The following is a 27,270-nucleotide window of genomic DNA, read 5'->3' as shown; positions in this document are numbered from 1 at the left end:
TTTTTAATGTTTTCTTCCCGCGCGCTTCAACAAAGAAATACTGAGTACTTCCGAAATACCGCGAAATACCGAGTGCATATGCATACGCGCACACACGCACACACATATATATAGGACCCCTAATATCATTCTTGAATCGATATGCATGTGCATGCAGATTTGTATATGTAGTTACAAGCGGTTACAGAAAGGCTAAATTCCTAACGCTAGTTGAATGAAAAAAAAAAAAAAATCAGCTAGGTATAACCATCATCAATTTCAAATCTTGCACATACCGAGTTGTCATTCTTCCAGTATTTTTCGTCGAGGATGCAGATTTTTACAACTTCTTTCTCTACCCGGAAAGGCACGTCCATAGGAATTTTTCCGTCATATGATGAATCATGGAGAACATGTAAAGAGGCACGCATTTATTAGGTTCGTATAAATGACTCACACACACACACATACACTCTCTCTCTCTTTCGCGCGCACGCAAATAAATTTTGCGCAATCCTTGCTACAATCGAAAAGCGAAATGATTGCTCTTATGTACAGTATAAAGTTCACATTACAGCATTGCACAGTTCGCCTTAATGCTGTCGTGCTGCAGCTAAATGGCACAAGAAAAATCGAGTAATGCTTGCATGCGTATACACATACATTTATTACTGGCTAGAAGCGCCGTCACTGTGAAAGGAACTTACCTTTGGGTGACGCATCGAACTCTCGTGAAGTCCGCACAGCCATACTTTACGTTGTCAGCCGAGATCTCTCCGACTTTTTACAATCTTCTTCGCATTTCAGGTATCAATGTCAGTAGCCTCCCTCCTCATGTATGTCGCTGAGGTAGCGTCGCAAAATGAGCTCCTGACGTTCAGGAGCGTCACTCATGGTCGCGAGGAAACAGTGGAATGGATAGAGAAGATCGAGAAGCGCGCGCGCGTATGGACGGCCGGAAGGAACGCGCGGAGCGCGCTTTTTTATGGTATGTATTTCTTGCCGACGCCATGACGTCACTGATGACGTGAAAAGCGGAGGCCCCGCCCCTAGACCGATTTGGTGTGAATGTAGCATCACCCTCCGAGACCTACCGCAGTAACTACATTGATGCTCTGCAGTCCGATCCGACGCCTGATTCGTTGCCAGACGACTTCTTCCGAACCGCCATCGATGACGCTCTTCCTTCCACCTACCGGACTCAGCTCGTGGCCCTTTTACAGACATTTCGCTTTGCTTTCGACGCCGCCCACACACCTCTCGGCCGCACTTCAACTATAGTGCTCTAGAAGATTGGGCAGTGTGTCGACCGCGCCGCGAAATACATTGGAGCGAGGGGCCGCTTTTGCGATGACGGAGGCGCCGCAGCGCAGAGGGCGCCACCAGCAACTGGTGTGTCAGCCGTCCGGGCGCCCGCGTATGCGCGCTGTGCGGCGGGGCGGATACCGCGCGGACTGTACGTTCTTGTTTGCTTGTGCGTCGTCTCGAGCTGTTCGCGACAAGATTTTACAAATATGCCGGTTAACGGTGTTCATTACTGTTAGCAACCACCTAATTTATTTCCATTTTAGCCATCGGTGACACCTCGGGGAAGTAACATGGCAGGAGTTGGCTCCGAAGAAAACAGCTTGGAGAGGGCCGGCGTACGACTCGCACAGCACGCTTCACTCGCCGTACAGCTTGCTTTAGCATTCCTAAAGCACCTAATTCACGTCCAGAAATGTAGTCGTTTTGAAAAGAGGGCTGTGTGGAGGCAGGATGTATGAAGAAGTGAAGAAGGATGTATGAAGTTCGAGCGCTGACTAAAACTTGTCACAGTAACCCCATTATCAAAACAGTCCAAAATGGTATATTCCGTTGTTTTTCACGCCAACTATGCCGACTAAAGTACATCACTGAAGCCACAAGAGAAGTCGGCATTCAGTTGGAATGAATTAAATGTGGACTACCCCGCATGGAGGTAGAGATATAGTGAAGTAAGGACATGAAAAACGAACGACACCTCGCCAACTGGCCACTGAATAACGAAACACAGTGGGTCAGGAAAGGCTGAAGAAGTGGGAGGTAAAGGTTTCACAGGAAAATAAAAAAACGTGTCGCCTACCAGGGAGGGAGAAATGGGTTGGTGGAAGGCACGCAGCGCCATGAAAAGAGCGACCGCGAATGTAAATAAAGGTTCAGAATTTTCGTGCGGTACGGCAAACACATGACGAAGAAAGCAGGCAGCTAAAGACAAAGAAAAATGAAGGTATATTAAAAAGAATAAAAAATAGGTAACAACTGAGCATAAGAACCAAATGAAGGCCCGGGAAGAGGAAAACAGTGGCCAAACAGGCTGCAATCGAACGCGTATAAAGATATAAGCGTCGAAATTTAAGAGACAACAATTTGTGAAACTGTACACTAATCTAAGAACACGCCATTTTCTTTTCTCTCCATAAGCTGAAACATTGTTGTAAAGGGTAGCTTTATAAATACCCAGAGATGTGCGCTATACTTAAAACATTTAATCTCAATGCGTTGTAGCTTAACAATGAGTTAATTGTTTCAGAAAATGTTTCCATTCTAGGGTGCACAAGCCACCGGTAATATGCAAGTCATTGCCTCCAGAAGATCGTTCTAGTCCTGTTTTATGTACATACAAAATAAAAAAAAAAATGAATAGCTTTGAAAAAGAAATAACGACGGAAAATAGAGGATGCAGAGGCTATAGGGTACGCTTAATTTGCTTCCGCTAGATCATCCTTCTGCGAAAGTGAGGTTGTAAGGCCGGCATGGTTTCCCACCACGAACAAAAATAGCGCCATATGTTCGAAGCTAGGTCACAATTTACTCAAAAATTTGGCTCAGGTGCACGGTCCTTTTCGACTTCTTTGCACTTCAGATTTTGCAAACTTTTTGTAAAATGTGAACATTCATTCAAAAAGTTTACCTACTTGGAGCACCAGAAAAGCTCCCACTTGAAGCAATGAAATTTAATGTGTTTTTGCGGCTTCGCTCTTTGCGAAGTAAGCGAATCACGACAAGAGTTCCCAAAGGGAAAATAATTAAATTCCCTTGAAAGTATTTCACGTGTAATATCAACCTTGTTAACAATTATAGTCTGGTTAGTACTGCAGAGAGCACCCGCGGTAAGTAGCCCGATTATATACAGCCCGGTAAGCAGTAGTTGCAAGTATATCCAGTCGATTACTCATATTTCATACCACACACTCAAAGAATAAACACGCATTATGTCCGCATTTGATTTCGCATATATTAATTGCTTGCGTATTAGGTGCTCATCTTTTTCGAATTTTTCCGCTTTCTCTCGGTGCGCGCCAAGAACTGCATCATACCTGCCAATTCGACGCGCAATTACCAGTGCTTTTATTTTTGTTTTTTGTTTGTTTGCTCTGTACCATTTGATGCCAGTAAAGCGTCCGCACTCAAGTGCCCACTATGAACGTATTACGTATGTGACGGGTTTAATTTTTCATATTTTATTTGAAGTAATGCCCTAGCTGTACTTGACTTTTTTTTTTTGTTCACCCTTTGGTTAGTGGCACGCAAAGAAATGTCCGCGATATACTTAATTGTTAATCACGAACAAAGAATAAATGCTTGAGTCGTGTATACCTTGTTTATTTTTTTTTTTTTGCCGGTAAATACCACAGTGCTTTAAATTAGTACGGTAGTGAATAAATGTGTTTTGCTCGCACACTGTATATGTAATTTCTATAAGCGGTGATTAGGGCACATAAAGAACACCGATTAAAGAGATATATTACAGATTACTGACGATTTAAGATAAACGTTGGTATGTATTAATAAGCGCAAGCTGCAAAATGTAAGCAGGTGTTCGTAAATAAGGTTTGCAAAAAATAGGTGTTCCTAAAGAGGCCTTACGAAGCACAAGCTTTGATTCGCATGTACACTGTTTTTGTCCGCGTGTTAATAGTGCTCCTAGGCAGCAGCCTTTATTCCCTTACGGGAAGAACGAATGCACAACACCAGGCTTCATTGCAAACGTTAAGTACAAATTGCTCGTCTGGACGATTTGTAACTGTCCGCAGGAAGAAATGTTGAGTTTCAGATAGCGATTCAAACATCGCGCGCTGCTCCGAAGGACTATCCAAGCGTGCACGATGTCTCCCGATAGACGTAAAAGAATGGCAGGGATCAGTTTAAGCACCTGGAATAAGTAGCCTCTTTATTAATTATCACACTAATTGCGTAGCGTCTGAAAATCGCTCCAAAGAGAATCGCAACCCTCCTCTGTACCCCCGCTGTCCCGCAGCCGCTACGCGCCGAGCGGCGAACGTGGCACCCCTGTTGCACGTCGCGCCCTCTCGCGGGAGTCTGTTCTTGTCATCGCAAAAGCGGCCCGCTCTCAGCCGCCGGTCGTCACACTGCCCAATATTCTAGAGCACTATACTTCAACAGTCGCGCATTACATTCAGACCGGCTCTAACTCGCCTTTTCGACAGCGCCCCTATCGTGTGTCAGCGGCAGAGCGTCGCGTGATCAATGAACAAGTTGAGGACATGCTACAACGTGGTGTAATTCGTCCATCACAAAGCCCCTGGTCCTCACCAGTGGTGCTAGTGAAAAAGAAAGATGGCTCGTTTCGCTTTTGTATTGATTACCGGCGCCTCAACAAAATTACCCACAAGGACAATTACCCCCTTCCGCGTATAGACGACGCTCTTGATTGCCTCCAAGGTGCCGAGTACTTTTCATCTCTTGATTTACGTTCAGGTTACTGGCAAGTACCAATGGCCGCCTGTGACAGAGAGAAGACCGCATTTGTGACGCCGGATGGCCTCTATGAATTTAATGTGATGCCCTTCGGTCTGTGCAATGCGCCCGCCACATTCGAGAGGATGATGGATAACATCTTGCGGAAGTTCAAGTGGCACATCTGCCTCTGCTACTTGGACGACATTGTTGTCTTTTCCACCGACTTCGCTACGCACTTAGAGCGCTTGCGGCAAGTTTTGGTTTGCCTTACTGACGCCGGCCTGCAGCTGAATCTCAAGAAGTGTCACTTCGGTGCCAGGGAGTTGACTATTTTGGGGCACATCGTCTCCAAGGAAGGTGTTCGCCCTGATCCGGCCAAGCTGCGCGCAGTGGCGGAGTTTCCTAAGCCGGTTTCTCTCAAGCAACTCGAAGCTTCATAGGTCTATGCTCCTATTTTCGGCGCTTCGTGCAGAATTTTGCTTCGATAATTGCACCCCTGACGAAACTACTCGGAGGAAACAATAACTTAACTGCGTGGTCGGTCGAGTGCGACGAAGCGTTCAACGCATTGCGCCGTCTTTTGACTTCGCCACCAATCCTTCGCCACTACGACCCGACAGCACCCACCGAGGTCCATACTGATGCGAGTGGCGTTGGCCTCGGAGCTGTCTTGGCACAACGGAAAAACGGTTTTCACGAATCCGTCGTCGCGTACGCGAGTCGTATCCTCTTTAAAGCTGAACGCAACTACTCAGTTACAGAAAAGGAGTGTTTGGCAATTGTGTGGGCATTAACAAAATTCCGACCCTACCTTTACGGTCGCCAGTTTGACGTCGTCACGGACCACCACGCGTTATGTTGGCTGTCCTCTCTTAAAGACCCGTCCGGCCGCCTCGCACGATGGGCTCTCCGCCTACAGGAATTTGACATCCGCGTTATATATCGCTCTGGCCGTAAACACATGGACGCCGACGCACTATCTCGTTCTCCCGTCTCCAACGAACCTGCTTGCTCTACGGCGGCTGATCCCGTCCTCTCCTCTCTAACCATCGCTGACATGCCTGCGGAGCAGCGAAAAGACCCGTGGCTCGCATCTCTTATCGAGATCGTGTCCGCTTCTCCTAACGCTGCTGCGCCTTCTCGGGCTTTACGCCGTCAAGCACCACACTTTGCCCTACGAGACGGTCTTCTCTACCGCCGCAATTATATGACTGATGGTCGACGGTGGCTTCTCGTCATTCCCCGCCATTTACGACATGAAATTTGCACCTCTTTCCATGCCGACCCTCAGTGTGCCCATCCTGGTGTAGTGAAGACGTTTCAAAGGATCTCTCAACGCTACTATTGGCGCGGCATGTACGGGTATATTCGCAAATACGTCCGCTCCCACATCGCCTGCCAGCGCCGAAAGTCATCCACACCTCGTGCTTCTGGCCCCTTACAACCACTTCCATGCCCGGCCCGCCCTTTTGACCGCATTGGCGTTGACCTTTACGGGCCACTTCCCTGCACGGTTTCTGGGAACCGGTGGATTATCGTCGGCATCGACCACCTCACCCGGTATGCCGAGACCGCCGCTTTACCCGCCGCTACTGCCCGTGAAGTTGCCCTGTTCTTGCTACATTATTTTGTTCTTCGCCACGGCGCGCCGCGAGAGCTGCTGAGTGACCGAGGACGCGTCTTCCTTTCCAACGTCGTTGAATCTCTACTAGCCGAATGTCGCATCATACACCGGACCACAACAGCCTACCACCCTCAAACAAACGGGTTGACTGAGCGCTTCAATCGCACTCTCGGAAATATGCTGACGATGTACGTTGCCGCCGATCAGACTAACTGGGACGCTGTCCTTCCTTTCGTGACATACGCTTATAACACCGCCACGCAGTCAACTACTGGATTTAGCCCTTTCTTCCTCCTTTATGGGCGTGAGGCGTCGTCCACGATGGACACTATTTTACCATATCATCCCGACTCCTCCGAGTGCACTCTCCTTTCAGACGTTGCCAAACATGCGGAGGAGTGTCGCCAGTTGGCCCGGTGTTTTACATCGGAATCTCAAGGCCGCCAAAAGCATCACCGCGACAAAGATCAGACGCCACACGTTTTTCCTGCAGGATTCCTTGTTTGGCTTTGGGTTCCCGGCACCCCACCGGGATTGTCATCAAAATTTCGAACCGAGTATCACGGCCCCTACCGCATTGTCCGTCAAACCTCCCCTGTGAATTACATCGTGGAGCCACTCACTACCTCTTCGGACATGCGTCATCGCGGCCGCGAAACTGTGCACGTGAGCCGCCTCAAAACCTACTACGATCCGCTCCTCTTGCCCTCACCATAGGTCGCCAGGATGGCTCCTCCTCGCTCCGGGGGAAATTGTAGTGAACTACACGAGGATATACGAAGACGAGGATTAAGTAGGTGAGAATATCACGAAGACGAGGATAAGGACGACGAAGTGCCGCTGCGCTGCTCGTGCTCGCTTGTGGAGACTGAGACTGGCTGTGTTCTTGTGTGGTTCGCCGTGAAACTTCGACAGGGCTATTATCCCTGTTAAAGCACAGTAAAAACCCCCTTTCAATATATATATATATATATATATATATATATATATATATATATATATATATATATATATATATATATATATATATATTTTAACAGATTCATGTGCTTTCAAGAAGCTGAGCTCCATTCTGAAGAGCTCCTGGTTTTTGAATAACATTTGACAACTGCCTCCCAAAGCCCAAACATCTTCCCTTGAATCTTTTCACAACTTGGTAATCAGGTTTGCTCCCAAATCAATTGCATACTCGGATGGTGGGATGCAAGCAAGGTTTGTTGAATGAAAGAGAAGACTAAGACATTATTTTTCATTCCAGTGTAACTATGCAGTCCAACTTTTCTGCATGGCATGTGCAAAGAATAAATCTTTGCATGAAGCTTTTAATGTATGTGCATAATATTGTCATTATAAAAGGAACAGAGGCCAGAGGAAATAGAACATAGTGCGAAAAAGAAAATCAGAAGTTCATCTATGAAAGCCTGTGCTTATTTTCTCCATTTCCTTTTGCTCCTTCAACAAAGCAGTCCATTGGAGCTTGGAACTAAGCAGATTGATTTTAGTTCGTGCTATGGAATAGCCCTGGAGGGTTGAAAAATTGTACTGTGACCAAACATCTCAGAACAGTCTTTCTCATGGTGTAGTGCTGAGGTCTGGAGAAAAAGAAAAATCGAGTTTGTCTTTTTTTATAATGTGAAGAGGGAGCAGCTGCTCTTACTGGACACATTGGGTGCCTTCTTTTTATGGAAGTTGGACTTGACTTCAGTCTCCTTAGTGCAGTGCTTGATCTGGAGCTCTCATGTTATCAGGCCAGGTAAAACGAGACCCTACAATTGCGATTCACAGGAGTCAACCTTGACATCTGCAAAAAAAAAAAAAAAAAGTGCCCGCCACGCAACTCAATCCCAACTTCTGCATGAAGTAGGCACCCAATGAACCTTATGAGCCAGTTGCCACAATCCTTCCATCCTGATAGCAGATACACCGCTGTAAAATTAGCTGAACTTATCTTGCGTCTCTCTTTTTGAAACTTGGAACACTGCCAAGTCAAATGTAGTTTTCATACATTTGGAGGAGACTGCGGTGCACACTTCTGACATTCAAGGATGCGTTATATAATAGTATGGTAAAACATAGTTGGTAGGATGGTAGCACTAGCCATTCGTAATCCCCTTCCATGGAAAACGTGAGACAGGAGGCTATAGAAATACTGCACAGGCCAATAAAGGGTCCTCATTGAAAGTGATTGCTGTTATGTTAGAATAGGCGGATGGGATGAGATAAAGAACAGTGCACCAGGAATACATAGACAGAAATCAAGAGCTGAGACACTGCAATGACACAAAGTTGAGGGCGAGCATGGAGGGCTGGCTGGAAAAACACCTCGTCTCTCTTTGTGCTCCTCATCTTAGTGCAGTCCAAAGACAAAGGTAGTTTTCAAAGAACTGGAAGTTATCAGCGCAAGTTTCCGACCCTCTAGAACCGCCTCGATGTCCCGAAGCTACTGTATTGAAACTGAAAGAATGCTCAAGGTTCACTTGACCACTTGGACTAATGATCACTAGAATTCAACAGCAGGAAGAACATTGGTGATTATAGCCCCATGTCATATTCATTTTGCTGCTTGGAAGATCATTGCATCACATTCTTAATTCGATATAAAGGCGCTGGATATAGAAGCTAAAACATAAGCAGTCTCTGCTGCAGTGATGTGAATATAATGCATAATGGTTCCTTATAGTAGCCACTACTCTGCACAATGATGTAGGCCTTCTCTCGAAAGTTGTTTCTTCCGTGCCCCCTCATCACTGCACATCATGTGCAACCTTGCAAGGGGCAGATAAGGCATGCGTACCGTAATACGCGTTTACCGCGGCGGCTTCTTTCTCCGGCTCAACCGCTCAGTCGTTTGTGGGGAAGCTGCACACGGAGCTTTCATTTTCTCGTAAGTTAGGTAAGGGTGCTTAATTCGTTGCTGCTACGTACAATGAGAACCCGCAATCTGCGCCAGTATCGGGGGCCGAAAGCTGCCAACGCCGGCACAGGATATCGCGGGTTCGCGCACCGCCGAGCCAGGTAGGCACAGTTGTCTCAGCTAATTTACTATGACAAAAGTTTATTCGCTACAAAGTTACTATGTGACAAAATGAGCCTGATGCAATGAAGTCAACAATAGAGACGGTAGGATTTTAAAAGCCGCTACAGTAATGATGCATCACAACATTAATGACTAACTCATTGCACCTGTGAAACCACCGTTTATCTGTGCGCTATATATTCAGGTTAGTACATTACTTACCAGCGTATGTTGTCGCCTTTACTCGATCCGAGGGGCGTATTTCGGTTTGGTGGACACGGGAAAGTAGCGGTTGCCTCCGAAATTTTGCTGCACTACGTACGGCGCGGTGCACGGCATTTAGGGCACCGACCTAAAGCTGAAGATCGGTAAACCGAGCAGACTTCGAAGCCCATTTCGCAAGGGAGACACATGAAACGAGAACATACACAGGCGGAAAGCTCCTTGCAGGGAACTCGAGAGACGGGTAGTGCCAAGAAAAAAAGCTTTCAAAAAATGTTTGTCTACAAAACATTCTAATTTTCTTTCCTGATAACTAAACGTTAAGCGTATTTCGATCATTTTGGCATGTCGTATTTTAATGGCTTCGTGACGTCGCAAAGCAGCAGACCAATTGTCATTCAAAAACGTTAATACGTAGTAGCGTTTCGCAGAGGAAGACAAGAGTCGAAGGAAAGAGCGCCAACTTTCAAATAGGATTGCAGGACCTGTACTGCGCGTGGACGCGTTTTATTACGTTCAAATCTGAATCGCAGCATAATCTAGCGACTGAGAGAGTCTGAGCAATGTTCGGGAGGTGCTTGGGGCCCCTTTGATAGGTGTGCGACTCATTAAAAAAAAAAAAAGTCCATGTGGAATAGAGCCTCCATCTCTTGCAACCCCAGCCGAGCGCTTTACCAATGTGCCCCGCCCCGGAAGGTGAAACGGTCATAATTCCGATCATCTACCGCGAGCCAATGGCTTGGCGTCACATTTGAATGTATGAAATAGTAAAGTTTATTAAATCAGCCAATTAAGCTGACGTCATCACTCAACCTGAAGTCGAGCAAATAAAAAAGGCATAGGAAGGGATTGGCGCGCAATTTGAAAGTACTGAAGACAAATGGATGAACAAGAACTGAATGCGAGGTAGAGGATGCGACGCCACGCAACCGGAAGTAGAGCCAAAAAAGGGCTGAGGAAGGGATTGGCACGCAATTTGAAAGTACCAGACTAAAATGGGTAGACAAAATTAAGCAAATAGAAGCAACTACAAGGAACCAACAGCAGCATCCGCATTACTCGAATGCAGATTCTGCAGTGCACTAATTTTTTTTGATTTGGGGTAAATGGTTTGGTTTGTGGGGTTTAACGTCCTAAAGCAACTCAGGCTATAAGAGATGCTGTAGTGGAGGACTCCGAAAATTTCGACCACCTAGGGTTCTTTAACGTGCACCGACATCGCACAGCACACGGGCACCTGCTTTTCGCCTCCATCGAAAAGCTGCCGCTGACGCCGGGATTGGATCCCGCGTCCTTGGGAACAGTAGTCGAGCGTAGTAACCACTGCGCCACCCCGGCGGGGCTGGGTAAATGGCACTGCAGCTTCATTTGCTGTCGTGGAGAATGCAGCTTTTGCCAAATGAGGGCTGTATCAACAGTGTTGAGCAAGCACTCTTGATGCCACAGGTGATTTTTTTTATTGTTTGGAAACATGGCCGCAATGCGGTGCTCAAGCCTTGTAGCCACGGCTCTTCCTTCGGCCACGGGCACGCTCAAACTTGCGTCCCTTAGATCGCACATAAGGCCTAGTAAAAAAGAGAAGAGAAGAGTAAGCAACATGCTTAAGTTATACGCACAAACATTTTGATGTCTTGAAACATCTAAAATATTCCGCTTCTCACGAGAAAATTCTCTCAGGCACTACTCTGCACTCAAACCTACAGCCGAATCCAGATATTCTTAGCATTGGCCAAAAACACAAATTGCCCCATTGAAAAACCACTCTAAATGTACAGGAAAGTTTTACACAATATGATTTACAAGAAAGCTGGACATTCGATAATCACACCCTTGAAACTGTCCTCGCTTCCTTGCCAAGGGCAATGTGAAAAACCAACAATTTCTTCATTTTAACAAGATTATTCACAGTGATAATAGGTTTGTACATCTTTCGCCAGGCAGTGGCTAGTTCCAAATGACTGTCCACTGCAACTTCAATGACAAGCAGGCTAGACCTAGTGCCACCTAGGCTGCATATAGATATGCTCAGCTGTTGGCTTTTTTATACTCTGATTTATTGCACTACTTCATGATCTTTGTGGGATCGACTCAAACTTAAAAGAACTTTACTAGTGCAGTACCGTGTGTGTACAATAGGTGAATAGAAGAAAAAAAAACAGTACTCACTTTGTGTGGCTGTGAGGCACTCCAGGAGCCAGTCCAAAGTGGCGGCAGGCCTCGCGGGCATTACGTGGTCCTGCACAGATGAGAAAGCAATATCAACATGTCAGACGTAGAGCTTAAGCTTTTCCTAAGCACTTGAAGAATGCACAAAATGTGGGATTTATTGCCCCAGAGTGATATATGGATCTAACAGAGGACTGTCGACACTGCAGAGCATGTAAGCATATTTGCATAATATGTATAATATGCACCCAGTTAGGCCTATCCTACAGAAGTCCTGCACATTGCAAAGAACAGAACAAATGCCATTAAAGGAGTATAGACACCAATTTTCGGAGCGTTGGAAGGAATACGATTGCTTTCTTGGTTATACAGAGATACTCCCCAAGCAATCCCAACCTTGCACGTTGCCGCAAAGATATTTTAATTTGATTTTAAGAACAATCCAGGCAAGTACTACTCCGTTTTTCAAAACCCAATGACAGCGACATCTCTGACGAAAACGTGCACATAGGTAAACAACATGACGTCATCAAACAACTGTGACGTGGGGTCAGCAAAGCAAAGAGCAGTGACGACACATGGCCGGACTCTAACAGCAGCGGCGCTGACGCAGGTTCCAGGCCGTGCCCTGAGAAAGTTCTACGCTTCTGCTCGCTTTACTCGATGGCTTCTTCGTTGCTGAGCGTTACAATTACTTTACCGGTGTACATATGGAGACTGCCTGCTATACTCCGGCCCCAACAATACATGTGCCTGCACAAGTGCAGGGCTTTTGGCAACGGTGCCTCACGATGGCGTGCCGGGAATGAACTGCGCCGTTTCCCGCCGAGCCTAGACGTCGGTAGCCCTAGGTGGTTTCACATCGAAGTGCCAGCGAACGGTGCTTGGGAAAGGGCTAACGCTGTTATAAACGTAGGACTTTAGCGCAGCTTTACTAGCAAGCCCATCTCAAAATATTTTCCTGCTTTGCACGACGCTTTCAGCAGTGGAGCTAGCAGATGTCAGGTACGTTGCGCCGGGCAGCAGCTGTAGGAAAAAAATGTTCGCTGGTATCGCTGTAATTACTTCTACCAAGACCTCAGCACTGGCCGAACAATCCTCGCAATTTAATCGTAATTGATAGTCCTTTGTACAAATAATTATGTAAGCGAATGAAGAGTGATTCGCGATGGCTTGATTACCGATAGCGGAGGCTATGAATGAGGCCGCTATGACTTGGGAGCCGATTGCGGCGGCAACGACTTTACGCACCCAGATTGCTCTGACTGCGCCATCTCATATGCTTGCACGGCGGCATGCAGGCCTGCCGCATCGGGACCAATCAGGGCGTGAGTAGGTGTGAGCACGGGAGCTATCGGGAGAGGTTACGGGTTACGGTGGCTGATTGCCCCATTGTATAATTCTATACCAAAATATTTTTTTTAGAATGCCAGCTTGGCTCACAGCGCTGGCCAACCGGAATGAGAAAGCAGCATCTTCATGGTAATCAGTTCCTTTGTTCAACATGTCCTACCAGTTGACATTTCCTGCGCGTCAACCCACCAAGCTTTCGTGACTGCTGCTGATTCCTGCTTCGTCGCTTCAGTCGCAGGCGAGCAGATCGGAATCAAAATGCTCGGCAATGTCAGCAACGTCAGTGCTATAGGGCAAAACGTCGCAGTACTAATTATGCTACGCTTAAGGGGAGATGCTACTTGAAAACATTTTTTTCTTAATATTGATGCTAGGTGAATGAAAATTGCACCACTTATAGAGATTGATCTCCTCTTTCTAAATATGCTTTTAGTTTTAAAATAGCTTAATGTTTTCATATTCTAAATGCCATGCATAAGTGAAAAACAATGCATGTTTGTGCAGCTGCTGTACACAGCAGCAAGCATGGTAGGGCAGAGCCAACTAGTTCTTGTCCCCAACACTCCACTGAGTGCAAATAAGCAACATAGCAACATTCCCTTGGCATGCAATGTTTTGAGACAATTTTATATCTGGTGCCTTGTTTTTAGTGGCTAGTACCAGATAATTTTTTAAATTTGCATGCCCAAAAATACTGCTGATTGCATTTAAACCTAGATACTTGCATTCTACACATCTTAAAGATTATGCATGCCAAATTTGGTGTTGATTGAACTAATTAACGACATAAAATATTGTGCACAAAACTCATATTCGGCCCAAAATACAAATTCGAGAAAAATGTGATTTAAAGATACAAAAGCTGTTTATTGCTGTTGTAGCAGCACTATCTGCATGAAAATTGCACACAATGCAGGCCAGGGTATTATGATACAGTGCACAGTTTTAGAATTCACCAGCATCATATGTTGCTCCCACAGTGACATTGTGAGCAGCATTCTCAAGGCGTGCTTTATTGGCTATTTAGTGATGCTGAGACCTTGCTTCTGTCAGCCACTGCTTTGTAACCACAAGGTGCACATTTTTTGTTATGGCATTAAACTCCTTATGGTGCACTTGTTTCGGCAAACCAAGAACCACACAAAATCGGGAAAGTTGGTTGTATCCAGCACCAATAACGAGCGCCGCAACCCCTGCATTGACGTTCACGGCAAAAATCTCCCTCGGGCTGGCTGAAGGGCGTCGTCCACCGGAGCTGCACACCGCGCACGACTACGACACAACGGACGTGGCACACGCTACACTGCTGCAACGCAGCTCTAGAAACGACGAGAGTGCTTTTCACTTCTTGGCCAACTCGCGAACGGAAAGTTAGCACCGTCCGCGCTCCCGACATGCTGCTCGCCCGCCAGTGCGTTCGTGGCACCGATCTCGCCGATAAAGGCACTCGCCGTACTAGGTCTCCTCAACGCTCGAAGATCCTTATCTTCTTATCCAATGCACTGACGAAATCGTCTAAGCTGTCACTGAAACTTCAGTGCCCGGCCGGCTTCGAGCTGTCAAAAGTGTCGCCTCCGCCGAGGTTAGGCCTAGCTTCCGCGGACGTCTCCACTGTACGCAGTTTCACTTTGCCGGTGACTTCCCTTGAACGCGTGGTTTGATCGGTACTTTCGACACCGAAAGTCACGTTTCTTCTCGAATTCTATCGCAGCGACGAGCACGAAGATGCGTGAAATTTTTAAAACACGCCGAGAGAAAACTAGCGGGCAAGCGTGACAGCGAGCTACGCGCCGCATGAAGAGCAGACGAGCTATGGCCGCTTCCCACACTGACAGCCAATGGCGTGGTCGAAATCGCACCACGTGATTTAAATGGCCAGTGAAAATGCTAGGTTTGGGCGGCGAAACCTTTTTTTTTTATTACTTGCTGGGGGTTTGTGAAGCGGCAAAGCCAGCTTTAGGGAGAAAAAGCGTAGGCCTGCCGCCTTGCAAAATTTCAGTGGCGTGCGACGCCGCGATTTGACGCGTCACGCGCTTGAACATGGGTCTTATCTGCCCCTTCTTTAGCCACCTTGCGTGCTTTAACAGACTTTTTAAATGATTTCGCGACTGTTTTCGGCTCTGATTTTTTTATATATTAAAGAGGAAGGATCAGTGTTGCTGAAACAGTCAAAATCGCAGACGAAAAATGCAGTCCGAATGAGTAATCAGATTCTGTGTTTATGCGATCACCAACTTTGCCAGTAGGGGGGCTCGTGTGGCATTCTCGTATCTTTGACGTCATCGCGCGCTCATGCCCGGAGAGATCAAAACCGAAACTGGCCCTGATAAAACATTGAGGTGTGCTGGGGTTTTTTGGGTCGCATTCCCAGTTTTGGACCACTGGATCGATTACAGCAAAAATACCGGAACAGAAGATGTGTGTGTCTATACTCCTTTAAGCAGATTGGTTCCGCTTTACCTGGGGTGAAGTTATGTTCCATGTGTATGCCTGCACTGAATTTGGAAAGATATTAGAGGGAGCTGATGTTCGAATTAAAAAAAAAAAAAGTATAACTTGACTGGCATGTTCCCATTGACAGTCAAAATTGTCGACAGTAAAAACCTCTCATTGAGCTTTAGCTCCAGCAAGGGATCCCGCGTGCGGCCCTGCATGCGCTGTACAGCAAAGTAGCTACGTTTCATTCTGGAACATTAGCCAATTTATTAGGTCATTCTAGTATGCCGCTGTGTTTTAGCCTTAAACTTTGTGCAAGTTTATTAATATTGCAAGACCGTTTTATCGTAATTTCGAGTATTTGTTTGCCTTGAAGGGCACTGCCACAGGCATATGAAGTGGTAAATGAAGCTTCTCACGCTGGTTCTAGTGGCGGTATACTTAGACTTTGTGGCAAGCTTTTACCAGTATTTGGGGAGGGTACCGTTATATGTTTAGTACATAGCCTTTCTCATAAAGAACAAAGCCTCACAACGATTCCATTTATATTACCATAGCTGCAGTGTAGTAAAAGTTAAAGGTTGTCTCAAAATGCAAATAGGTTTTTCTCAGTGCTGTTTCAGGACACTGCACTCAGCCTTACTGAGCTTTTTCTCTACATTGTCCTCATGTGACAATGACAAATTTAGCATCACTGCAGTCATATTGAAGAGATCAGGGGATGATCCAACACTTACATTACTCTATCGAGATTTTTGCAAACTGCCATTAAAATAATATAGCATGCAAAAAATTTTGCTGATTTCCTAATGGCATACGCTGCCTTGGCCATGGGTAATGGTGATAACTTCAGCTTTAGTTGACATATTCAAAATCCTAAGACTGTTTTGGAAATGGGAAGAGCATGACATTTTTGGTGAGAAATATCACAGTGAGGCTACTGATTGTTCAAGTTATAATATGTGGTGAAGCTTCAAATGCCGTTTTCTCAGTTTCATATTTTTGGTCGATCTCTAGTCTTACGCAGGGTTTTGATAAATTGTTTTTAGTTCACACAAATAACTTTGGTACCATTTTCTTCAGAGAGAAATGAAGTACCCGATGACATTTTTAATTTTTTAGTTTAGGCAATTGATAAATGTCAATTGGAGATTAGCTCAATGAGTTCGTGTCAAATAATGCAGCCTTTTACCCTCAACATATGTGAGGATGACGTGCCTTTTTGAGAAAAACGAAGGATGTCATCGGGTATGGGAAGACTTTGGCTATCAATTTATGTAATTAAAAGCAACGAAATGTAACGAGAAAGTTCATTAAAGCTGCGTAAAGAATTTACTAATTATGCTTTGGACTTTGTTAGATAAGTTTTGATCTAAGATCACCAGCTCAATTGTGATTACACTTTTGAAATCAGGAGAGAAAACCGCATCTGAGTGCAAAGTTTCGTTAGATTCTAGCCATAACTAGAAAGGTTAGTTTTAAGACCCTCGTCCCCCCTTTAACAAAGTTTTACTGTACCATGTCGTACTGTACATCGCAGCAGAATTGAAGTGGCTTCACCACAAACACGGTTAACAGAATGTGATACCAGAGCACTCAGGTTGGGGAATGCACAGCTGGGGATGTCCTGCAGTTCATTCGCTGATTGGTTTTGTGCCCGCAAGCACTGCTGCCAGTGTGTACCAGTACATGCTGCTAAAAGCGAGGCTCACAACGACTGTCAAGTTCAGCTGCCGCTGAAGCGAGCACGAATTTCCGACTTTTTAAGTATGCTTCAATTATTTGATGGCTATTGGTGTATCCTGTAATAAAGTGTTTAGTGCTCCTTACAATCATTAAGTGTTGTTCAAACCGATTCACTCATTGCCGGTAAGTCGGCAAGCCTACATGCATGGGGAAATATGTTCACATTTTTGTTTCCCCTTTTTGCCAGTCCAGACGCAACAATATTTGGTTATAACTGGCCTACACTGACTAGTGTTAACATTCCAAAGCGTCACAGCCTTTAGGACACCGTAGTGGTGGAGGGTTCCAGATTTCGACCACGTGGAGCTGGCATAAGGGAACCACATGAACAGTGACGAGAGAAGCAGGGGAGAGGAAAGAACCAGTGACATACGTGCCAAATAGAGCTGGGTGGCTGGCAATTCTGGCTGAACCACCATCACAATAGGCTGGCGCATAGCTCAGAATAGCAATACTTAAACTGCATGGTTGCGCTGTTCGCACAGATAAGGCCATCAGTTCACTGTCACTCCTGCTGTCGCATGTACTTCAGAGGCGCATGACGGACTCTGCCACACGGAGCTAGCATTTTGAATAGGGCCACTTCCATAATAACCTGATGAAGTGCCAATCTTATTTGGAGCCCACTTAGATAGCAGAGACGCATAGTTATTGGCAGGGAGCCAAGCTGGCAGTTTGAATTGTCTGAAGTTACAAACTAATGAGGGTCAAATTAATCGTGTTTTATTGTATAAGGCAGCTTCTACTATGGAACCCACCTCCAACCAAACCCTGTAGTTACCCTGTGCTCAGGAAGTGCAGGCAGCCATTGTGATAGCAAATGGATGACTAAAGTATCATACTGCACCATTACTTTGAACCCACTGTGTGGTAGAGTTCTTTTGTGCTTGCATATAGAATCTTGATATCAACAAAAATTGGCCGAAAGGAACAAAAGCTCAAGTTTGCTTCATACTAAGAGAATGTAAAAAAATATGTCATTAACTGGAGGTCAAATTATTAGATCACCGCATAAACATAAATTAAGCTAGACCAACCCAAACTAGCCGAGCACGCACAGTGCTGTCGCGGCAGGCATCTGTAGTTGTCCCCCCCCCCTCCGTGATGACTAATGCCCTGTGCCAGGCAAGTGAATGCACTTTCAGGACACAAACAGTAAACAGCCCTGGAACACTCGAGCGTGAAATGTAGGCAGATATATACGTGATGGCCCTGTGCTTTTGGGATGCCATCACACCTGGTACTGCCAAGGCATCGTAGCGACACCCCATCAACGTTAGTGTTGGTCTGTAGTCGACCACCCATGCAACCACGGCATTAGGGGGGCCTACGGGGGCAGGGTGTTGTCGCAGACCATGAACCGACGATGAGAGACTAACATGCACACACTTAACCCATCCCAAACTAAGGTTGCTGCAGCAAGCAGAAAAGGCTGTAGAATTGAGTACCTATGGTTATGTACACTTCACTCTGTTGATTAAAGCTTATAAAAGGTTCGCGAAGAATATGGCTGCACCTACTTGCCAACTCAGCTTTTAGTACAGCCAAAGAGAGGCACAGCAAATACAGTAACGATGGACCCGATAGGCATTCCTAGCTAGCATCATATGCCGCCGTCACAGTTACTGTGATAGTGTTTGTCGTATGGTAATGCTAAAACACTATTGTGGATAAACTATACACACTCTTTGGAACAATGGCATTCAACCTTAGATGTTTGCACTGGATTCAGATACAGCAAAAAAAGTCTCACAACGCATGCACTGGGCACGCTGCATTGTCGTAGATGTTCTTGTTGGGACGTACACAGGCACTGAAACCTCCACAGCTTTTGATTCCGTGCAAATACTGAGAGATGTAACTCAGACCGTTCAATTGGGTGAGGTTCATGGTGGTGTACCAGTTCAGACTGTTGATGTGTGATGTCTTTATTAATGAGACGTTAAGGACTTCTTCAGAAAATTAGGCATTTAAAGCGCAGGCCTGGTTGTCAGCTAGCCCTAGCGTCATCATCAAATCACAACAGCTACAGCCTGCCCACATCACTCACTGGCTGCCAATAAACCGAACTGCATAAATAACTTGTACACAACTAGTTGCAATAAAGTGCAGACATCAGCCACCTTCACGAAATCACTTTCTCTGTTAAAATGCCACCCCATCTACATATATAACCATCTATAAATGACAAAAAATGATGGCAGCAAGCTTGAACTTACTGCACAACAGTGCAACCCAGGCTCTACAAACAGCTAACCCAATCGGCCTAATTTCAAGAGAAATTGCTACCACTCTGTGGGAACTGTGGTCACTGGCGTTCCTGCTTACTTATGGGCACTGTTATCTCTATGCATTACAGCTGCACTTCTACTAGCAGTACAAGTCAGCTAAGTACTACTTGCACTGCACATACAGCTACACCGCGAAATCGAACAGCTCAAAACAATTTACACCCACTTTTTGCCAAAAGCAGTGTAGGTGGGTTGCGTAAGCTAGTCACTATTCTAAGCCAGCATCTCTCATTTCTCAATAAGCACAGAGTGTGCAGTAAATATATGCCCAAACCCTGCCATTGATATATGATTAAAAAAACTGTGATGACAATAAAAAGGCAACCAATACCAGCTCAGTGGCTTGATTAAAAGGCCCATCAAAGGCTATTGATCAATCTTTTCTACAACACAAAATGTTTTGAAGCTAGTTCATTAGTACTGATTTTATGGCCGATCTAAAATAATACTCCTCCCCTATAAGCCCACGCCTCTGCACAAAGAAAGAAAAAAGGGAGGGGGGCACGACAGCATCTCACCACATCCTGTCTCGCCAGTGTTAAGGGGGGACACCCCTCTTAAGGGGAGAGGCTCCTCGAAACAACTTTTTTTTTATTATTTGTACCAGAGACTTCAAAATTCAGCCAACCAGACAGTTTTTTATGCAGATTTCAAATATGCAATTAGTTTTTATGTAGCTGCTACAGTTCTGAAGTTATATTATACTTTAATGACAAATTATAACGATTTTATGGGCACTTTTTTATGCCCTAAACTTTCACAAAAGGTATTGTGCTATAGCTTATTTAGCTCTTTGTAGATCACAGAGTGCCGATATCTAGTCAAAAAACGTGTTCAGTTATTGGAAGTTAGACAAAAAAATTGACACTTCAACCATTGCTTTCTTCAGTTCCCTGAAACATAGCTTCGTTATATTGTAATTACTGACGACCGATAATGAAATTTCAAGTAGATATCGGCATTCTACATACCTTCAAGAATATGTATGCCAAATTTCGTTAGTATACACCAATTCTAAGAGTACAAAAGGCTTCCCGGAAGACACGAAAATATAAAAAAATTTCAAAATGAGAAAAACAGGTTTGAAAGTTTCAAAACATTCTATTCTTCAAAATGCGATTGTTTTCCGATGAATCTTGGTCACACCCAAGAGCAGCTTTACAGAAAGCACACACAGTTCCTAGAAGGCTCCTGCGCTGTAGCTTGGCCCTTCCCGGCTCCTACGGTTGGTCTCCTCGGTGCGAGCCCTTTTCACTGCGCTCCGACGGTGCGCCCTTGCTTCTGCGGTTCGCTTCAAGTTCATCTTCTTTATGCGCATGTAATCAGAATGGTCGCTGCGTGCAACCAACTCTTCTGGGGGAAGTACCCCAATCTCTTGAAGGACTTCTTCAAAGCCGGCATGGCCTTTGTTGTACCACAGCACGGCAATAGCCGTGGCTGTCTCCACAGATGTCCGAGAAGCAAATTTTGTTTTTGGACACAGCAGCCATATTTTACTATTGAGCGACTCCGCTGCGTTTTGCGTCTTGCCATGAAGGCACCGAGCCAGGAGCTTCTCATCAGTAAGGCGCTTGTATATAGGCATAATTGCCAAGCCCTGAGCTTTTGTCAACAAAGGGGTATGGAGTGGTGTAGGCTCCCCCAGTGCTTCAGCACGCCTATGTTTGCACCAGGAATCTGGTTCAGCAGGGCAAAATTTGTGGCTGCTGGCCCCATCACTGGAGCAACTATGAAAATAGGAGGCCCATATAGCAGTGTACATGCTGCGCACGCTGCATTTGTTATTTGTTATGGCTATTTGATAATATGTCTGCAGTTTCTGGATGGCTGTGACAGATAGCTTTTGACCTCGTGGCAGTGGCGTTGTCATTTTTCGCAGAGCAGTGCCTAGGCGTTTTGCAACGTGGTTAGTGCACTCTTCTTTTTCGATGACAGTGTCACCGTACACCTCAGCCCCACAGACAGCAGTATAGGCCTTGCTATCACCGTCGCTCAAGAAAGTTGTGAACCGCAGTGGGGTCTCATATGACAAAGTCCTCTGCCATATGCGCACTGCTGCCTCAGGTTCCATAGCATGAGATGAACAATCAGTGTTCTTTTCGCATACAGGGCGATGAAAGGCTTGCCATACCTCATCATCATCACCCATGGGCTTGTGGATACTGCAAGCAAGACAGTAATTAGAAAGGACTTCAAAGTCCAAGCAAAGGCCTGTGTCCAGGGACACAGCTGTGCCCACTCCGTTGTGGCTTTTATGGCCCCTTTTTTGCCACGTGCCGTCAAACATGACCGGCACATCGCCGCCGCCAACGGCGTCCTTTGTCACCTTTCGTGCCTGTTCCAAGTTTTGGCGAACAGCTTCCATTGCAGCACCATGGAGCTTCTTGGAAATAGCATGGAATGTCTTGTGATGCAGTGGTTTTCGAAGGCCGATGATTGCGCAAAATCGCGAAAGCTGGTCATATCCAGCACCTATAGCACGCGCTGCCAAAACAGCCTTCACGTTTACGGCGAAGCCGTCGCGCGAGCTCCCGCTGTCGTAGCGAGTGTTCGCCCCAGGGTCACCGCACTCACCGGCCGAAATGATCCGCTTCGACGTGTGCGTGAATGAAAGCACAGACTCTGGGCAGTCGGGATTTTCGCAGCGTAGCTCTAAGTACGACGAAAGCCCTTTGCGCTTCTCAGCTGCTTCTCGGACGGCGAGTTTCCGTTCGCGACAAGTAGGGCATGCCGATCCTGCCACCAGTGCCGTCAATGCGCCGATCTCGCACAACACCGTGCTAGCAGCAGGGGCACCGACCGACCTTGAGTCACTTTTGAAGAATTCCATCTTTTTCTGAGATGCACTGACGAAATCCATAGCAGCGTCGATTTCACCACTGTCGCGGTGACCGTTGTCGGCGGTAGGCCTAACCGACGCCGGAGCGTCGCGGGCGTCATTCCCGGCTGTCGTTTTTTTAACAGTCTTACGCCGTTTCCCTCGGTACTTGTGCCGAGTTCGATACTTCCGGGCGTCGGAACTGCACTTTTTCGGGCTAGTCATCACGAAAACGCGGAAAGAACATGGGAAACTGTGCGGCTTTCGAGAACACGCAGCAGCGGTGGTTCGGCTTTACTGCACAAAAGGAGCACCGCCGTCCAATGGCGGCGCCGCGCTGCATGGCGCGCAATTCAAAACACGCGACAGTCTAGTCTTCTGTCTCGTTTTTCTTTTATTCTCCGTGAACATACGAGACTGACGGCCATTGAACCTTGGAGGAAAGGGCTGACGCTGCACGCCCCGATGATTGCAAATGGCGGGCGGTGAGGCTGGATTGCGTGAGAACGATGCAAACGGCGCGGACTTTCTAAACTTTCGGTGGATTATAGAGTCACCGCCGCTCACTTAGGCGCATTTTTTGGTAACTTCTCGTGCGAATTTCGGCTTGATATTTACAGAAATAAAAGCTTATACACCAAAGATGACAATGCAGCTTAAAACGAAAAAGTGATTTTTTTTTTAGAAAACCGCGACTTTTCGACCCGCGTCTCCCCTTAAAACATTTTTCCTTATTTATGGGTGGATCTGACTGAAACTTGCACCATTAATGTACTTTTGCATGCTGATTTCAGATATCTGATTAGTTTTCTTGTAGATGAAATAGCTTTCAAAATATTACCTAATTCATGTTCTTCATTTGGAGGTGAGTTAATTACTAAACACTTTATGGCATGAGGAGAATAGCCCTGCCAGAGTGATCTAGAAGGATCATAGAGTGCCGCTAGTCATGAATTAATGTGGTAGAAGAATTTGAACCAAAGTTACAATAAGTCAAACTTTTATGAATAAAAACCCAGGTTGGCACCTAAGATTGATAATTAATTCTGTAAATGTTGCCGCATAATAACTGTACTTATTTTTGTCCTACGGCACTGTCGAAGGTTTTCTCTTTCTAACAAGACAAGAATGAGAGCTATAGCACAAATAGACTAAGAGATATCTCTCCTCCAAAATTGCAGCACCCTCAAAATTGCAGTTTTGAGAAAACGAGGAAAAACACTTCACAGCATGTAGGTGTAAATTATGTCAATGATTGATATGTCAACAAGATCAGAAACAGGTGGAAAGTGATCTGAAGCGAAAATTAATGGCCTATGCCAATTTGAGCCAAAGTTACGCAATAGGAAACGCTTGAAAGGAAAATTCCATTTGGGTACCGAAGACAACATAACCTTCTCAGCAAATTTTCTTTTGTCGTCACTGCATTTACCTTGGTTTCATGAGACTCGCAGGATTCCCTTTCTAGAAAAAAAATTTTTAAAGCAATAGCAAGAACAGGACCAGAGATATTGATCTTTAAAAAATGCAACACTACCAAAATTGGGGGATTGTCGGAAGCACTCAAGCCTCACGGCATTTAATCAGGAAGGGCAACCCCAAAGACCTCATGCTATTAAAATGCACCAGGAGCATAGTCGGGGTGCATGCTGTCGCGGTGTTTTCTTTTTCTGTTTTAGCAACGCCAAGCGAAGCCGCCCGCTTCTTTGCAGAACGTACGCTACGGTGCAAGTCCTTTTCTTCAGCTCTCCTGGACCCAGTTGCTGTCACATTTGTACTGCATTCTTGCAGAATTGCTGCTGCTGTATGCTTGCAGCCGGCATTGAAGCGCAGCACAGCTTCTGCTGTGGCTGCTTCCACAGCAAACAGTGATGAGTGCCGCTCTTTGTGGATCAAGGTCCAGATGACCGAGTGGAAGCTTTCGTTCGAGTTCTGGGTCTTCCCCCGAATGCACCTCTGCAGCAGGCTCTTCTCTGATAAACGGCTATAAACAGGCAAAAGAGCATCAGCCACATCTCTTGGCAGACTGTAATTGTGCTTTGGTGCAGGCTCCTCTTTTGCCTTTGCAGCGTTGTGGCGGCACCATGACTTCTCACCGGTAGGACACAAACTGTGTTTGGGGCAGTCATCAGTAGATGTGATGTGGTAATATGTCGCCATCACAACTCGCTGCATGGCATCCACATCACCTACATTTATCGAAGCGCTCGGCCATAATATATTGCCAGCTTGTCAACTAGATCAGCTGTCAGCCTTCCTCTGCCGCCAAGACTTTGCTTCCCTGCACCCTTGTGTCTCTGCAAGAGGTTGCGCAAAGCTGCTCCCATACGCTTGTGCACGTGATTTATGCAGTCCTCTTTGACTATTTCAATGTAGCCATAGATTGCAGCATCTTTAAGAGCACTGAACGTGCGACTGTCCCCATCGCATAGCATGGTTGTGTAGCGCATGTTGTGGCGCTGCAGAGATCTTTCAAACAGAATTTTGCCAGCCTCTACTTCCATTTGACCAGCCTTGGAGTTGGTGTTTTTTTGGCACTGGTGGCGTGATTTCCAAAGTTCGTAGCCGTCAGTGTTTGGCTTGGGACCAATTTCGCAGCCCAGACAAAAGTTTGACAACACCACATAATCAAGCACGTAACCAGTGAAGAGTTCCACCACGGCACCGACGCCTATATGTGATGAGTGTCCGCGCGTCATCCATGTGCCGTCGTAGCACACGGCAATGTTCCCCCTATGCCCAAAACACAAGTCATCGTAGACCTTCGCCACTGCCTGCGCGGCATGTGCCATAGCGGTCGTGGCGGCTCGGGTAGCAGCGGGTTGCAGTGTGTTCTTCAGATGCCGTTGAAACATCTTGTTGTGCATCCCCGCCGCGACAACCCCATCGCCGAAAAGATATCGTTCATTGCTGTCTGGCCGTTACCGGTCGACAGCATTGCTCGACTAGCCAGAATATTCAGCTCAAAAGGATTGCACCTTTTCTCGCCGTCAACCCTCCGCGAGTTCCACTCGGCCGCAATCTCACCGCAGTTGTCGCACAGCACGATCAGTTTTACGGCGAGGCCATAGCTCCGGTCGCTGGTAATTAAACGCACGCATCCACGACACGTTTTGCACCGCACGGCATCCAGAAGGATATTCACAATGCTGAGGTCAATTACCGCATAGGAGGCTGTTCCGTCCGCATCTGACTCTGCGGACGCACCACTTGCATCGGCGAACAGCGCGGTCTTTCGTGCCGTCGCCGGCGTCGATACCAGTCTATCAAGCGTAGCCTGCTCACGGGCACTCACTTGAGTTATGTCACTGTTAGTGACAGGCGCGGTATCAATACGTACACGACTGCAGTCGGCACGAAGAACGGCGCCGTTGTCCAGCGGAATCGGAGAAGCGTCGCCGCCCGCAACGTGATCGTCACACAATCCCGCAGCACTGGCACTTGCTTCTTGAACAGTATGCAACGAAGTCGCATTCTTAACGCGTTTCTTTGGTTGCTTTCGCCCGAACTTGTGCAAAGAGCGGTACTTCTTAGCGCCTGGCATGACTCTCGCGTTGCACTAGCGTGGTCGGCAGAAAGACAAAATGGCGTCACTGGGAGTCCGCATTTCAGGGCTAGCTTGCCGGAACCAACCAAACGACGCCATTTTGATCACGTGCCTTAACCGGCCAATAGTAGCGCGCGCTGCATGCTATCTTTTTGTTTGTTTTTTTATGGGGAAGGCGGAGTGCACAGGGTTGCTTTCCGAAAGAAAAAATAAGCCGAAAGCGCGCGCTTTCGAACGAGACCAAAATCGCCGCGGTGGAGCGCGTAGTTCTCATGCGCCGGGCGATCGAAATTGGGTGTCGTTTGTCCACAATTTAAAGGGCAGTGGGTGTGGTACTGCATTTTTTAATCGCTATAACTTCATAAATACGCGGGGTATAAGGATGAAAATTTGCGTGCAGATGCGGAATGGTGCGAGGAATACGAAAATGAAAAAATTGAAAATCCGATTTTCAGGCCGATTTTCGGTGCCAAAGAGCCGTGTCCCCCCTTAACATCCCCATCAACCGGACTATACCCACTGCAGGGCAAGGGCAAGGCCTCTCCTTCGCTCCTTCAAATTAAGGGGAGACATGGGTCTTAGAGCGGTTGAAACGTCGATTTTGAGAAAAGGCCATTTTCAGAACGTCTATCATTTCGAGCACCTGCACTCAAATTATTAACACTGAATTCTGGCATGAAATGCGATAAAATCGTTTTTCAAAAAATCACGGCAGCCACAAAATGCCCCCGAAATGAGAAAACTTGTTCGAAATTCCTGTGCGCACCGCGAGGTTTCCAGCCGGCCGATCGCCGCCATCTTGGTGCTTGGTTTGAAGCTGTTTTCATTGTGTGCAATATGCGCTATCTGAAAATACATCGCTCAAGCGGAGCGGCTGCGAGCGCCGGTTTTCCGAAGGCCGTTTATGGTCTCCGATTGGCTTTCACGCGGCATGCTTTTCACGTCTCCCATTGGCTGGCGTGACCAGCACGTCATTTTCTTTTTTTTCTGTTTTGCGTTCGTCGCCGTGGCTACCAATTCGCGCGCGTCTGCGTGTGTGCTCAGGTTTCTCGACACACAGCTCTGTGCCGTCAAATTTTTAGGAAATGTTTCCTTGGATGGAATAAGACACTTTTTGTTTTGTTTTGCAGGGGGAAAGACAAGCAACACTAAAATAAAATCTGCAGTTGAAGATTCCTTCCAAAATTTTCTGCAGTCAGTGTCAAAACTTCAAATGCGATTTTCTCAACTTCATATTTTTTGCCAACATGACTAGCCTTATGCAAGTTTTCACTATGTTCTTGTGGCACAATTTTAATACGTCTTACACCGTTGCATTCAGGAAGGATTGCACTGTGGAGCTAAGCTATT

At 46.3% G+C, this 27,270-nt stretch overlaps 2 protein-coding genes across 2 annotated transcripts in view; both read right to left on the bottom strand.

Annotated features, from left to right (window-relative positions):
- Positions 1-11,001: 11,001 nt before the first annotated feature.
- The window catches only part of RpL18 (ribosomal protein L18), a 31,196-nt gene continuing 14,927 nt past the window's right edge, over positions 11,002-27,270 (bottom strand). The window contains exons 6-7 of the mRNA XM_084603587.1: positions 11,730-11,799; positions 11,002-11,128 (exon numbers count right to left, since the gene is read on the bottom strand). Coding sequence (XP_084459713.1) covers positions 11,053-11,128; positions 11,730-11,799 — 146 coding nt within the window. The 3' untranslated portion in view covers positions 11,002-11,052. The remainder of the gene's footprint in view (positions 11,129-11,729; positions 11,800-27,270) is intronic.
- Positions 18,467-21,673, bottom strand: LOC146188003 (uncharacterized). The gene has a single exon (XM_084603586.1). It carries the CDS (start codon positions 21,624-21,626, stop codon positions 20,736-20,738), a length of 891 nt encoding a protein of 296 aa, XP_084459712.1. The 5' UTR covers positions 21,627-21,673; the 3' UTR covers positions 18,467-20,735.

This window comes from Amblyomma maculatum, chromosome 5 (genome assembly GCF_055883805.1).
Source record: "Amblyomma maculatum isolate TAMU_Amacu chromosome 5, ASM5588380v1, whole genome shotgun sequence".
Lineage (NCBI taxonomy): Eukaryota > Metazoa > Arthropoda > Arachnida > Ixodida > Ixodidae > Amblyomma > Amblyomma maculatum.
Note: the sequence above shows the minus strand (reverse complement) of the source record. Positions and strands in the feature narration are given on the sequence as shown.